Source organism: Ornithodoros turicata, chromosome 2, assembly GCF_037126465.1.
Source record: "Ornithodoros turicata isolate Travis chromosome 2, ASM3712646v1, whole genome shotgun sequence".
Lineage (NCBI taxonomy): Eukaryota > Metazoa > Arthropoda > Arachnida > Ixodida > Argasidae > Ornithodoros > Ornithodoros turicata.
In genome coordinates, this window is record NC_088202.1 from 128,838,215 (window position 1) to 128,851,135 (window position 12,921).

Sequence of the window (12,921 nt, forward strand, 5' to 3'; positions counted from 1 at the left end):
GTCTTTTTTGTGGGTGGCAGTATTGTAAGATGTTGGAGAGGTGTAGGAGGGTAAGGAGGCATGGGCGTTCCCAGGATATTTTCCAGGGGGGCAAGAATGCAAGCCCCCACCCCCCTATTGCATGTTTTGCATGTGTGCACACGTTGCACACTGTGTGGGTGTTCAGAGGTTCCTATCATGACATCTGAGAATAATTATTACGACCTATGACTAAAGAGTGCACTAGTTTCACAAGCGACCTTGGAGTTCCAGGGGGGCAGGGCAGGCCCCCCTTTCCCCCTCGGTATGCCCATGCAAGTAGGCTGTGCCCCCCCCCCCCCCCCCCCCCCTCATCGGAGCTCCATCGCTTAAGAAAATAGCGTGCTCTTTGATCATAGGTCGTGATGATTGTTCATAATAAGTTTCAAGGAACCTTTGAACAACCGTACAGTCCGTAACGTCCGCCTCCAGAAGAAGATGGTGGAGGTGGGTTGCACGGGTTGCACCTCCCCACCATGGAAAAAATTCTGGGAGCGCCCATGTAAGGGGGTCGGAGATACGTGGAGCGGGCCCTTTCATCATCATCACCACATCATCCAAAAATATATCTAGGCAGCAGAGACAGGAAAGGTAATGTATTTCAAATATTTATGGGATGCAAGTTGTGGGTAAGTTTTGTGGTTTTATGTTCTCGCCGTTCTCGCACACATGCACTCACAAGCTATCTTTTTGGTAGCTATCTCTAGGCAGCTCATCATTCCGCATCTGGCAACGTTGTGTAACTTTACTTGTGCTTGTTTTGTATTCTTCGTAGCTGCATTAAGTGGAAATGGCTGCAAGCGACACAAATACGGATGATTCACTTTACCCAATTGCAGTTTTAATAGACGAATTACGAAATGAAGATGTTCAGGTATGCTCTTCTTAACCTGTTTGCAAGAACTCGTGTGTGAACCGCATTTCTCGCATCCGGTGTCGTAGCCCTAACGCTCGACATTTCGTGCTGATCCTCGTATAAGTGAATATTCTTGTCCCTCCAGCACAAAGCTCGTTATATACGTTTCGCCGGTCTGGCTCCGGGGTGAAGTGGAGTAATTTGCACGGCATAAACTACCGTATCTTCACATGAAATTCAAACTTGATAGTCCGGCTGATGTAGGCGGCAAACATCACAAGGAGCACTGTCATTTGCGTTTCTCGATATGCAACATGGGAAACATTGCTTGTGAAATTGTTCAGCTCAGGAATTCCCCCTATTCTATCATCAAGAAACCCCTCCCAAATCTGGCAAATATACCTGCCAAGAAAGCCCGAAAAAACACCAGATACGGGTGTCACACTTCTCGTACATAATTCCAACACCTCCTGAGATGAATGCTGTATCCTGCGCATATTCCTGGTCTAGCCCAATAAGTTTCTGAATTTGTAAACAGTGGCTACAACACTGTTTACTGCAGATATGCAACAAAAGGAGGAAAAGCGATTTTGGGTCGTGGGTGTTGAAACGTTGAACGGTACTGTCATGGTTGCACGCCCCTTAAAATTAACGTCCTTGTGCAGAGCACTACATGGTGTCTTGTGTACCAGCTACGTTGCCTTAGCTGTAACCTTTTGCATGTTTGTGCAGCTGCGCCTCAACAGCATCAGAAAGCTGTCTACGATTGCCCTGGCTCTGGGTGTCGAGAGAACAAGAAGTGAACTGATCCCTTTCCTCACAGGTAAGTTCTGCCTGTGTTTGAGGCCTGTGATAGTTGTCGCGGTAAAGTGAGAGAGAGTGATGCAGCAAACACATAGAACAAGTCATGTAGATTCCTTATTGTTTGTCCCAAAGATTGGTCACCTCTAAGTGTTGCATGTGTTTAGTTGCACACACACTTAATTGCTAGCAGTCAAGTTTTGACCTTCAACTGCTACATTACAAAGTTCGCACTTTTTGCAGATACTATTTATGATGAAGATGAAGTGCTACTTGCTCTTGCGGAACAGTTGGGCAACTTTACTTCTCTGGTTGGTGGGCCGGAGTTTGTCCACTGCCTGCTTGTAAGTTTCCTCTCTTGTTCACCCTTATATCTATATATCTGATTGCATTCACTTGTACGCCTCGTTAGCCACCCCTGGAGAGCTTGGCCACAGTGGAAGAAACGGTAGTGAGAGACAAAGCTGTGGAGTCGTTGAGGAATATCTCTCAGCAGCATAGCCCTACTGACCTGGAGCAGTATTTTGTTCCCCTTGTCAACAGACTGGCTTCAGGTGAGTACAAAGAAGCCATTACAAAATTTGTATCGGAGCAGCACAGTGAGAGTGTAATGATACACGGAGTTCTCAGAATCTCGTTGAAAGGTTAGTCTCAAGTTAGTTACTTTTCTTGTGACAGGTGACTGGTTTACGTCGAGGACGTCAGCATGTGGTCTCTTCAGCGTTTGTTATCAGAGAGTCTCCACGACTGTGAAGGCTGAGCTTCGGTCGTAAGTTGGAATTACTTGTTTCAATTACGTGAGTTCGTTTCAGTGGATGGTGCCAGCGAGTGCTGTGGAAGATAACCACTTTTCCGTAAAGGACCTGGTAGTAACGGAGTAGTTATATTACTTTTTATTTTAAAGTCTCTAAAATCTCCCAGTGTCGGGGAGCAAAAAGATGATGCAACACTGGGGTATATTAGCAATTTTAAAATACTGACTACCGAACTGCCCTGATTTTAACCCTTTTCTGTGTTAGTAGTTATTGTTTTGCCATGATAATTTGTTAGCAGAAATTAACTGTTCCACCATGATGTATAATTTGTAGTGATCAGCTTTTGTGATTTTGTCCTGACGAAAACAGGAAATTTCGTCTGGTTGCATCCTACACTTCTGACGTGAGATAATGTATCGAGGATTGGAAACTTTTAGTGTGTTGTTAACACATTTTCTCTTTTATCTGTGTCATGTTCATCTGATGAACAGCTGCTCGCCTCTTCCTAGATCTTGACCTTGCATTCCTAGATAAATATTCTGAACGCACATCAGGAATGACTCACACGTGTGTTGTGTATGTGGATGCAGCCAAGAATCGTTCTCCACCCAGCCAGAAAAATTTAATCTGACTCTGTGAGACCTTTCCCTGCAGGGTAACGTACAGTCTTTGCCCCTAGATCTAAGGGAAAAAAAAAGAAAAAGACTGAAACATCGGGCTTTGACTGACAAGATCGGTTTAAAATCTACGTTCCTTTTCCTCGTTCCTTTTTATCCCGGCCTGCTCATTATTAAAATCAGTTTTGTTGGAGGGATTAGCTGTGTAAGCTGCCCACATGAACATATATTTTGCGGGAACTCAATCTCCCAATATATTAACATGCTCCTGAGAGCCATTATGGCCTTCCTGCCTCACTGCAGCCACTTCCGAACGCTTTGCCAAGACGACACGCCAATGGTGCGCCGTGCAGCAGCCAGTAAGCTTGGAGAATTCGCCCGTGTAGTGGAGTTGGAGTACGTGCGCACCGACCTCATCCCCCTGTGGTCCTACTTGGCTCAGGATGAGCAGGACTCTGTGCGTCTGCTTGCCGTGGAGGCCTGTGTGGCAGTGGCTGCTCTGCTTCCGCACGAGGATGTAGAGCAGCTTGTGATGCCCACTCTGCGCCAGGCTGCTGAAGATAAGTCTTGGAGAGTGCGCTACATGGTGGCCGATAAGTTCACCGACCTTCAGAGGGCAGTTGGGCCAGACATTACCCGCGCGGACTTGGTGCCAGCGTTTCAAAACCTGCTCAAGGACTGTGAGGCAGAGGTTAGAGCTGCGGCTGCACACAAGGTGAAAGGTACGATGTTTCCCGTGCTTGTTACCATGGGGATGGTGGAGTAGCATTCTCCCGAGAGTGCTTTGGGCAATTATTACTGCTTATACTTAGAGCCTGAAGTTTTTGGGAAATATTTTTTCAAAAATTTGGGGGGTAAAAATTGGGTAAATAAACATGTGCACTAAATTCTTGTGAATTCGGGTGAAAAAACTTCCAGTATGCTAAATTCGGGGAGAAATCGGGCTCAGTTACTCAAACTAACTGTACTGGTTTGGTGCAAACGGTGATGTAACTGCGTTTGCTGCCAAACAAGTAAGTCAGTGCATTCCTACAGACATCCCAGTAAGGGCAATTTGCCGGGTAAAAATCGGGTTTCACCCTAAAGAGGCAACCTTCAATTCGGGGAAGAATCGGGTAAAACCCTAAAACTTCAGGCTCTACAAGTTATACTTGGTCCCCTCAGTGTGAAGCGCACACGTGCAATTTTTCTTCCAACATTTCCTTCGCATCTTTTCGAGGTTTCCAAGCTAACTATGTGCGGCCTACAAGGTATCACCCTTTAAGTAGAAACGTGCAAAAATGTGACGAGAAATTTTTGGTTATGGGTAATGGGCATGTTAAGAGGTGAAAGTTTGGATGGCCACGATGTGCCATGTCCATACGAAATAAATGTGTGGGCAGCAGAGGTAGGGAAATTAATAATAACTGGTGTTTATCGAGGGTTAAACAGCTGGAAAGGGAATTTGATATGTAGCAGTGCAGGTTTTTAGACGAGCAAGGTAAGATGCCATAGCTCTAAAAGATAAGGGTGGTGTCCTGCGAGTTGCAGGACTGTCCCTGTTGTCGTATGGGATCCCCACCACGACATTAGCGGGTAAACACCAGCAGAACCTTTCCCATAGTTAGATAAACATGCTACGCTATGCACATTGGTCTACTGCACACATGCCAGAGTCGGGTGTAAAGGAACTCGATGGAATAGTAGAGAGAATCATGCCGGTCCAGTATTGGCAATTAATTATAAGAGATTCATAGCATACACAGTCACCTATATCTAGCAAACAGAAATATGACATACAATATATACCTGTTTTCTTTTCTCAGTCCACATTTTAATTGTCACTGGCCAGAGGTGACCAGAAAGCACCGAATTTTGCGGAAAATCTTTAATGTTCTCTGTGCACCACAATCTATTCCCTTCAGTGTGACAGTGCCTCACCAACCTCACTGTGCACGCATGTCTGACATGTCATAGCCAGTGTAGCTATTTGCTCCACTAAACACTGAATAGTCATACTAATCGTTACTCCGATGCTACTGCGACAGGCATTTTCCCCAACGGCCCACACGCACATAACAGGGCAGCGATGAGATACAAGAAAAGAGACTGAATAATGCTGTTCATACGATGCAAATACACATGGAAGCTTGTTCTGAAGACGTTGTGTATTAGCTTTTGATATCTTATTTTGGGATACTGCAATGTGATGTCTGCTAAATAACCTTAATGGAACTGCTGTTCGTCGCATTTGTACCAGAGTCTTACTAAGACATGATCCTCCAGTATAACTCCTGACATTTCCGTGCTAATTTCGGGGAACATTCTCTGAAAGTGTCTAGTAGACGTTGTGTGCAGGGAAATAGCGTAGCCTTGTCTTAACGTTTTAGCAGGTCCCCCAAGGTCACCATTTTCCCATGTATTTGTTCCTATCCCAATGCGTGCGATGCCGGAGGCCGCCCTTAGATACCCCATTGTTATCAGACGTTGGCTTGCGTTGGATTGTAAGTGCGCTAGAGATCCAGTTGAAGCACAATCCAAGCCAGGCCAAGTCACCGAAGGAGAAATGGACGACTGCGCCTGCGGCGCCTGGTACGACAGGTACACTATGTGATGCCACGCAGCCGTGCACTAGATCCTTCCGATCGCTCAACACGTTTAAAAACAGGACCGAAAAGTGAAACATGACACAGCAAGTTGTTATACGCGTTTTATTTGGACATGTAAAGACTAGATTCATTCGCAGAAACAACAACAACATTTTGCCGCTAAACTTAGCGTGCTGAAGTGATCCGGAACGGCAACAGTGGGGTATCTAGTGGCGTCCTTCTTCGTTGCACGCTTTTCCGAGGTTGCGTTTTAGTGTTCCACGTGTCAACAGTTCCAAAGAGCACAGTGTTGAAAACAGTTTGCCCTCTGTTGCAGACTTCTGCCAGAATCTCTCTGCAGATGTCCAGGAACAAGTGATCATGACCAATATCCTACCCTGCGTGAAGGATCTGGTTTCAGATCCCAACCAGCATGTGAAGTCTGCTCTTGCCTCAGTCATCATGGGGCTCTCTCCCATACTGGGAAAGAACAAGTGAGGCAATGCTGGTTAAGCTTGTAATTAGGGGTGTGCAAATATTCGAATTCCCGAATTCGATTCGAATATCAAACGCGCGAGCTATTCGATTCGCGAATCGAATATCCAGTATTCAATTTTTCGAATATTCGACTATTCCACCAATATGAACCCGAAAGTGGGCTTCACCTGATGCTTTCGTGCATGGGGTGAAGCCTGCTTTACGAAATTGCCCTTGCTGCAGGACCAACACAGGCGGGACGGTGTTTAGTTTAAGATAACGTTATCCAAAGTTAGTTTTGTAGACATAGTCTGTGGAAGGGGTGATGCCACTCCCACGTGCAGTTTAGTGGTGCTGATGAGGAACTTCGATTTGATGTCTGTGGGGTTGCCTTTAAAAAGTTAGGACTCTCGAATAATGACTACAGCTCACGAACAAGAAGGGTCTCTTAAAGATGTCCTTTGCATCTAAAATTTCAGTAGTGCAACTTCCTAGGGCGAGTGCAAAGAAACTAAAGGGTGTTCATGGCAAAGCTGAGGCAAGATGCCAATTCGTTTGTTTCACAAATGGCCTGTGGTTGTCCGAAACAATTGCAGCCTCATCCGTATAACATGCTACTGCCTGGCATAAAATTTTGAAATGAAGGCAACCACTCCCGTACTCCAGTAAGTGTAGGCTCACCTGAAAAGCAGGAAGCACTCTCATGTAAAATTAAAGAGTAGGGGTCAATCAGAAGAATTGCGTGTCTCTCTTGTGACAGTTAATGCCAGAAAAATTACACTAAAGCCATGGGCCACAAAATGGAAACTTTTAGGGCGAAAGTCACATATTCTAAATTTTGCATGAATATTCGATTCGGTATTCGGAATTTTTTCCCCCATTCGATTCGATTCGACTTAAAATATTCGGATTCGCACACCCCTACTTGTAATATTAAAAAAGGGAGCTAAAGCGCTTAATTTTGTCCAGCACGGTGGAGCACCTGTTGCCATTGTTCCTGTCTCAGCTGAAGGATGAGTGCCCGGAAGTGCGGCTGAACATAATTTCCAACCTTGACTGTGTAAACGAGGTCATTGGAATCCAGCAATTGTCACAGAGCCTCTTACCAGCTATCGTGGAACTGGCTGAAGATTCCAAGTGGAGGGTTCGTCTGGCCATCATTGAGTACATGCCCCTGTTGGCAGGACAACTGGTAAAGTGCTTCTTGATTCAAATTCAATAATTATAAAACAAGGTCGCGTTTACTACACGTTTTCCTCGTAGCATACGTTATGACCGAGGTGCCCATGTGCCTTAGCTCTTCCATTTTTTCTTTTGCCAGGGAGTGGAATTCTTTGATGAGAAGCTTAATGCCCTTTGTATGACCTGGCTTGTAGACCACGGTATGTCGCTTTTTTCTCCTGGTGCTGAAGCGTACAACTTTCAGAACGTTGTACGTGTTCTTAATCTTCTCGCGCAGTATTTGCAATTCGCGAGGCTGCCACGCAAAACCTGAAGAAACTCGTAGAGAAGTTTGGACGAGACTGGGCAACGAACACGGTGATTCCCAAAGTGCTGTCCATGTCAAGGGACCAGAACTACCTCCACAGGATGACCTGCTTATTTTGCATAAATGTAAGTTGGTTGTGAGGGGCACTGCAGGTAACCTATGTGCACGATTACATTCGAGGGTGCATTACAATCGAGCAAATACGGTACCACAAAATGTATCTGGTGCCCGTGCAACGCAAAAGAGTCTCCGTTAGCAAGGTATTATGGTTTTGGCATAACATGCAAAGCGGGTATGAGAATGGATAACAGTCACATGGTAATGAGTACTGTAAAAACCAGGCTGTACGTCTTTTGTCTGGTACCTAACTCTGCAGGACGCTAGAAGACCTTGCATTGTCGCATCTTTTATACTTGAGCAGAGAAGCTCGCTGCGGTTTGGACTTTTGCGGATTGAAGACGTCAAGGTTTAGAGCCCCTCATTCGTTCGTAGGAAAAACCGTCTGCTACGAACATTGCGAGCTGTTTCTTGTTGACTTCTATTCTTTATATGATTTGTATCATGTTTTCTTAAAAAAAACAAAGCATATATGCATCCTGAGAAAGCAAGATTACGATCACAAGAGTAATATATCCGTGGCTTCTGTGCAATCTCAGAATTCACAGTAGCAGAAAGCAAGCGATGGCGGCAGTATTGTGGCGCCACCTGTTAGCCTCTGAACCAACTGCGCGGTGAAAACGGTCGGACAGGCTTCACACTGTGGAGAAACACGGGGTTTTCGCTGTACAAGCGCAGTTAATTTCGAGCTGCACCACTCGTTGTTCCCGTGGTGTATGCGGTCCCAAAAAAACGTGGTTGTGTCGTGGACAGCCTTCAAACCCTCCGTTTCGGACATCACATAGCCGGAGAATGCATGGCATCTCCGAAGCGGTAGCAGACGCTCCGGCCTGCGCGATGTTGCTCACCTCGATCATGTGATCCCAGGTCCAATGAGGAGCGTCCTCACCACTTGCGTCACATAGTGACGCACGTGGTGGCTCTCATCACGTGCCTGTCGTGAAGGCGAAGGAGGGTGTTTTGCGCACGGGAGGTTCGGGGAGCTATTGCAGGTGTCCCAATTTCGCTATGGTTGCACTAATTGTGGGAAAACTGTTTTCGGCCGCCTAACATTCCATACTGACCAAAAACAGAAACAAAGTTGTGGGCCTCTAGACTGCTCCTTTAAGAACGTAACGCTGAAGAGTGAGTTTGTCTTTTCACCATATTGCAAGTTCCTGCCAAAGTGTACCCACGTAGGATTGAATATCTTTCTAAAGCCACCGAGAATGTGATATCTCTCTTCATGCTCCGTATACTTCACTTTTGTTTTCTCTTCAGGTGTTGTCAGAGGCGTGTGGAGGTGACATCACTTCAAAGCTGATGCTAACCACTGTTCTGAACCTTTCCACGGATAATGTCGCCAATGTCCGCTTCAACGTTGCGAAGACGCTCCAGCGAATAGCACCCATTTTGGATCCACCGTATGTGCCCTTTCTTCCGCTTTATCTTGAGCAATTTTAAGGAACTGGTGTTTCATGTGCTTACAGAACCATACAAGGCCAGGTGAAGCCTTGCTTAGAAAAGCTAAACACGGACACAGATGTTGATGTGCGGTACTTTGCTTCTGAAGCCATTGCTGGTGAGTAAAACTACGGGTGTGTGCACTAGTGAACATTTTTGTGAAACTTATTATGGTAACTCTTTGCATTATAACATCGGGCGCTCGGTTTCCTGCTGCGGCAAATTTAGCATGCTGCGGCACTGACTTGTAAATTCCGCGATTTTCCGTGGCAATCAGTCTAACGCCTGCTTGAAATGGGAAACACTTTATTTTCTTCGATAACGTGGTAACAAAAAATATTTGATAAAATCACAGATTCGAAGCACTGTCTGTCGCGGCTCAGCATTAGATACATGATATCTTGTGTTCTCTGACAAAGAATGATGTCTGTCGCCCGCTATCATTTTGTACCTGCTGAAATATGTTTAGGCATCTACAGAGTTCATAGGAACTTTATAGGAAGGAGCTTACAGTACATGCCCTGTGGAAGTTACATCTTTAGGGCATCGTTTTTGTTTCTGGGCTGTGGGCATTATTTAAGAGTCTAGGCAAACTCCCAAACATCAAATCAAAATTCCCCCCTGCCGCCACTAAACTGTACACGGGAGGTACGCTGCCCCATCCTCAGACGAAGTGTGCACAATAAATTTGTGCTAATGTTATCTTAAGCTAAAGTGCGTACTATGTGTCTGTTTTGGTCCTGCAGCGTATGCGATTTCGTAAAACAGGCTTCACCTCATGCAGGGAAGCGTCAGGTGAAGCCCACTCTTGGGAGGTGTCATTCCTATTCTCCGAATAGTCGGATATTCGGAAACCGGAATATTGGGTATTCGATTTGCGAATGAAATACTTTGTGCGATTGCTATTTGATTCGAACTCCAGAACTCGAATATCCGCACATCCCTAAGAATAATGGATTCGGTGAAATTCCGCGCCAAACGAAGGATTCTGCGACGAAATTCCGTATTCTGCAACGTTTCGTGGAATCGCGGAAAACCCGGGGCCTTAATTAATCACCACTTAGGTCAGACCACTTTTCCAATATAGTAGAACACCTAGTCTTGCCGGTCACCTAAAATTCTTTAATGTGCTTCAATGTGCACACGGCCGACGCCACACCGCGATCCCTCCTCTGAGTGGATGCAGGTGCTTCATCACATCGTGACGCGTGTTCTCTGGCTTGCCACGTGGCCTCTACAGAAAAGCGGAGAGTATCGTGCGAGCGCGGGATTAAAACGTCTGCCGTGGGCGTGATATGTCCGCTTGGACAGTATTTATGGTGTGAAAACATAGTACAGTCGCCGTCCGATTTTTCGGACTCGGCGGGGATCGCGCAAAAGTCCGAATAATCGAGCAGTCCGAAAAAAGGCGAATTTCGCTTCAAAATAAACTTTACTAAGCCCTAGTAGGATGGAAAAATTTGTCGATGCTTTCCTAACGCGCTTCCCGCTCTGCCTGATAACATTAGCTTCTATTTCCCGAAGCGACATTTCGTCAATGTACGCTGTCAGAAACACCGCCGTCATCAAGTCTGCAAGTCGGCTTCACCTAACGCATGCGTGCTTTAGGTGAAGCTCGCTTTACAACGCTGTCCCGCGACTCGCGGGCGGATAGCACGTGCTGGGCCGTTGGCCAAAAACGAAGACGCAAAAGCGCTACGACCGACCTCTTCTACTCAGAGGAATGGAAAGTCAACAATCATCACTGCCTATTTTTTTGCCTCTATATTTTAGTTGGTTGATTGCTTTTGATACGAATTTCAGATGATACCAATATTTTCCGTCACCCCAAGAGAAATTCGCGGGTTGGGCAAACAGAGTTCGAAATATCGAGCGACGGAGCTGCACGGCGTCCGAAATTTTGGACGTTCTTATACATCACCTCTATGGGACCCGTTCCGCGAACGAGTCCGAAAAATCGAGCATGTCCGAAAAATCGGTCGGCGATTGTACAGTGGTGACACATTTGAACGCGGTCAATGAGAAAAAAATTTTCTCCCCTCTTTCCATGCTCCTTTAAACGTGCTGAACTCCAGCAAGTACATTGCATGGCACATGTAGCAATTTTCAGTGTTGTAGTAATTTGCATCTAGAACTATAACAATAAAGTTGTTACACCAAGGACAACATATCTCATTTGAAAACGAGTGGATAAACGGATAAAAAGGTGTGTTAGTTAGCAGAGATTGTGTGTCACTGGTGCCTGCTATGTGCAGTGCTGGACAGCTTAAGGGCAACAATGTGTTCAAACCATTTAAACCTCATTGTTGGGAGGTCCGTTCTGCTTCACAAGGGCTCAGCCTCAGCCATGGTAACCTGTTTGAAGGAGACCACATTGCATTTCTTAGCATGAGGTTGCAATTTGGCATATGGAAAGTTCATGCCATTTCAAACTGTTAGAAGGGTTTCTGGCGTCCACCTCACTTTTTCTGCTTTTGTGCGAGTGGCCTGCTCCAAGTGTATGATGCCTTCTACGTTTTTAACTTTTTAATTTGGCTCTTGTTGGTTCAGGTGTTTAGAGAACTTCTCTGTGCACGACAAGAAACCCTGCTTTCATTGCTTCTTCCAGTCATCCAGTGAGCCATCCTCCCCCCTTATGCCACTTTCTCCAGCAAGAGAATAAATCACCGACGTGGCTGTAGACCTGGCTGGGACTTCCCAACTACATTTGGTTTGCTTATACATGTGTACAGTCCACATTGTTTACCTACAGACACGTGGGACATTCATTTCTCCACACTGGGGGGGGGGGGGGGGTGCTCTATATTTGGTCGCCTTTTCAACGTTCTGCTAGTTCAGTGTCCAAAATAGGTATTTAATTCACCCACTCTCTGCACATGTAGAATTGTCCTGAATGTCTGTACAGACTAAGAGCTTGGAGGATTGGTTCACATTTTCTTTTTTAATGTGTACAGTGTACTGGAAGACATTTGTGAAAGCAGTCATAGAGCACCCTCTGATAAATATGGCCAATTCCAAGTTTTACCCTGGAAACAAAGTGAAGCAGACTCTCAAGGGGGATGATAGAACAGCATCTTATGCAGTAGTGTTGAGGGCAGCAGAATGGTCTTGTGTGTTCTTGTAGTTTTCCATATTTTGTGTTGTGCTTAACTCTGTTCACTGATGAGAGAATACACTGATATGTGGAGAAATGTTTTTCATTTTAGCAAACAGGCTGAATCAATAAATTCATGTCAGCTGACTTGCAGTGGTGTTTGATTTGTAACTTCTGTATTCTGAGATGTAGTGGACCAAGTACAAGTATACCTCACAGCTTATAGATCACAACTTGGAACGTTGCCTACCTACACACTGCTGACCGGCCGGAGATGCTGCCCAGTGCTGGTACGACGACATGCGTAACACAGAGCACTCATGCATGACGTGCAACCACAGAGTTTCGACTACTCTTTACGTAGAGCCACCTGGGGCTGTTAGTATGTCGTAATGATGTAACCATTATGAAGATGTCAACTGCTTTTTTTCATGAGACCATTTGGTCTTCGTGTTATTTCGTAGCAAGAGATAAACACATCACTTCCTTCGGAAATCTCCACCAGCACCCACATGAAGGCCAGCAGCAGTTTCAAATCTGGGTGTCTGTTCCAGGCATCATCGATGTTCATTACCAAGCAGAGGAACGACACACCAGCGGCATTGGCTGAGCGGGTTAAGGCGTCCCGCTCGATGATGGTAGCCAATGTCGTGCTGAAGACTAGGAGGTGATGGGTTCGAATCCTAC

The 12,921-nt window shown here is 45.7% G+C and overlaps 1 protein-coding gene across 2 annotated transcripts; it reads left to right on the forward strand.

Annotated features, from left to right (window-relative positions):
- Positions 1 to 743: 743 nt before the first annotated feature.
- On the forward strand, positions 744 to 12,381 carry LOC135386102 (serine/threonine-protein phosphatase 2A 65 kDa regulatory subunit A alpha isoform-like). 2 transcript variants are annotated; one of them, XM_064615829.1, is made up of 13 exons: positions 744 to 892; positions 1,607 to 1,697; positions 1,919 to 2,019; positions 2,088 to 2,229; positions 2,354 to 2,444; positions 3,351 to 3,769; positions 5,952 to 6,108; positions 7,061 to 7,283; positions 7,413 to 7,473; positions 7,551 to 7,705; positions 8,958 to 9,100; positions 9,167 to 9,258; positions 11,749 to 12,381. In XM_064615829.1, exons 1-13 carry the CDS (start codon positions 809 to 811, stop codon positions 11,757 to 11,759), a joined length of 1,770 nt encoding a protein of 589 aa, XP_064471899.1. In that variant the 5' UTR covers positions 744 to 808; the 3' UTR covers positions 11,760 to 12,381. The 2 variants fall into 2 exon arrangements, with proteins under 2 accessions (XP_064471899.1, XP_064471900.1); XM_064615830.1 differs by having other exon boundaries at positions 745 to 892; positions 11,691 to 12,381.
- Positions 12,382 to 12,921: the final 540 nt, after the last annotated feature.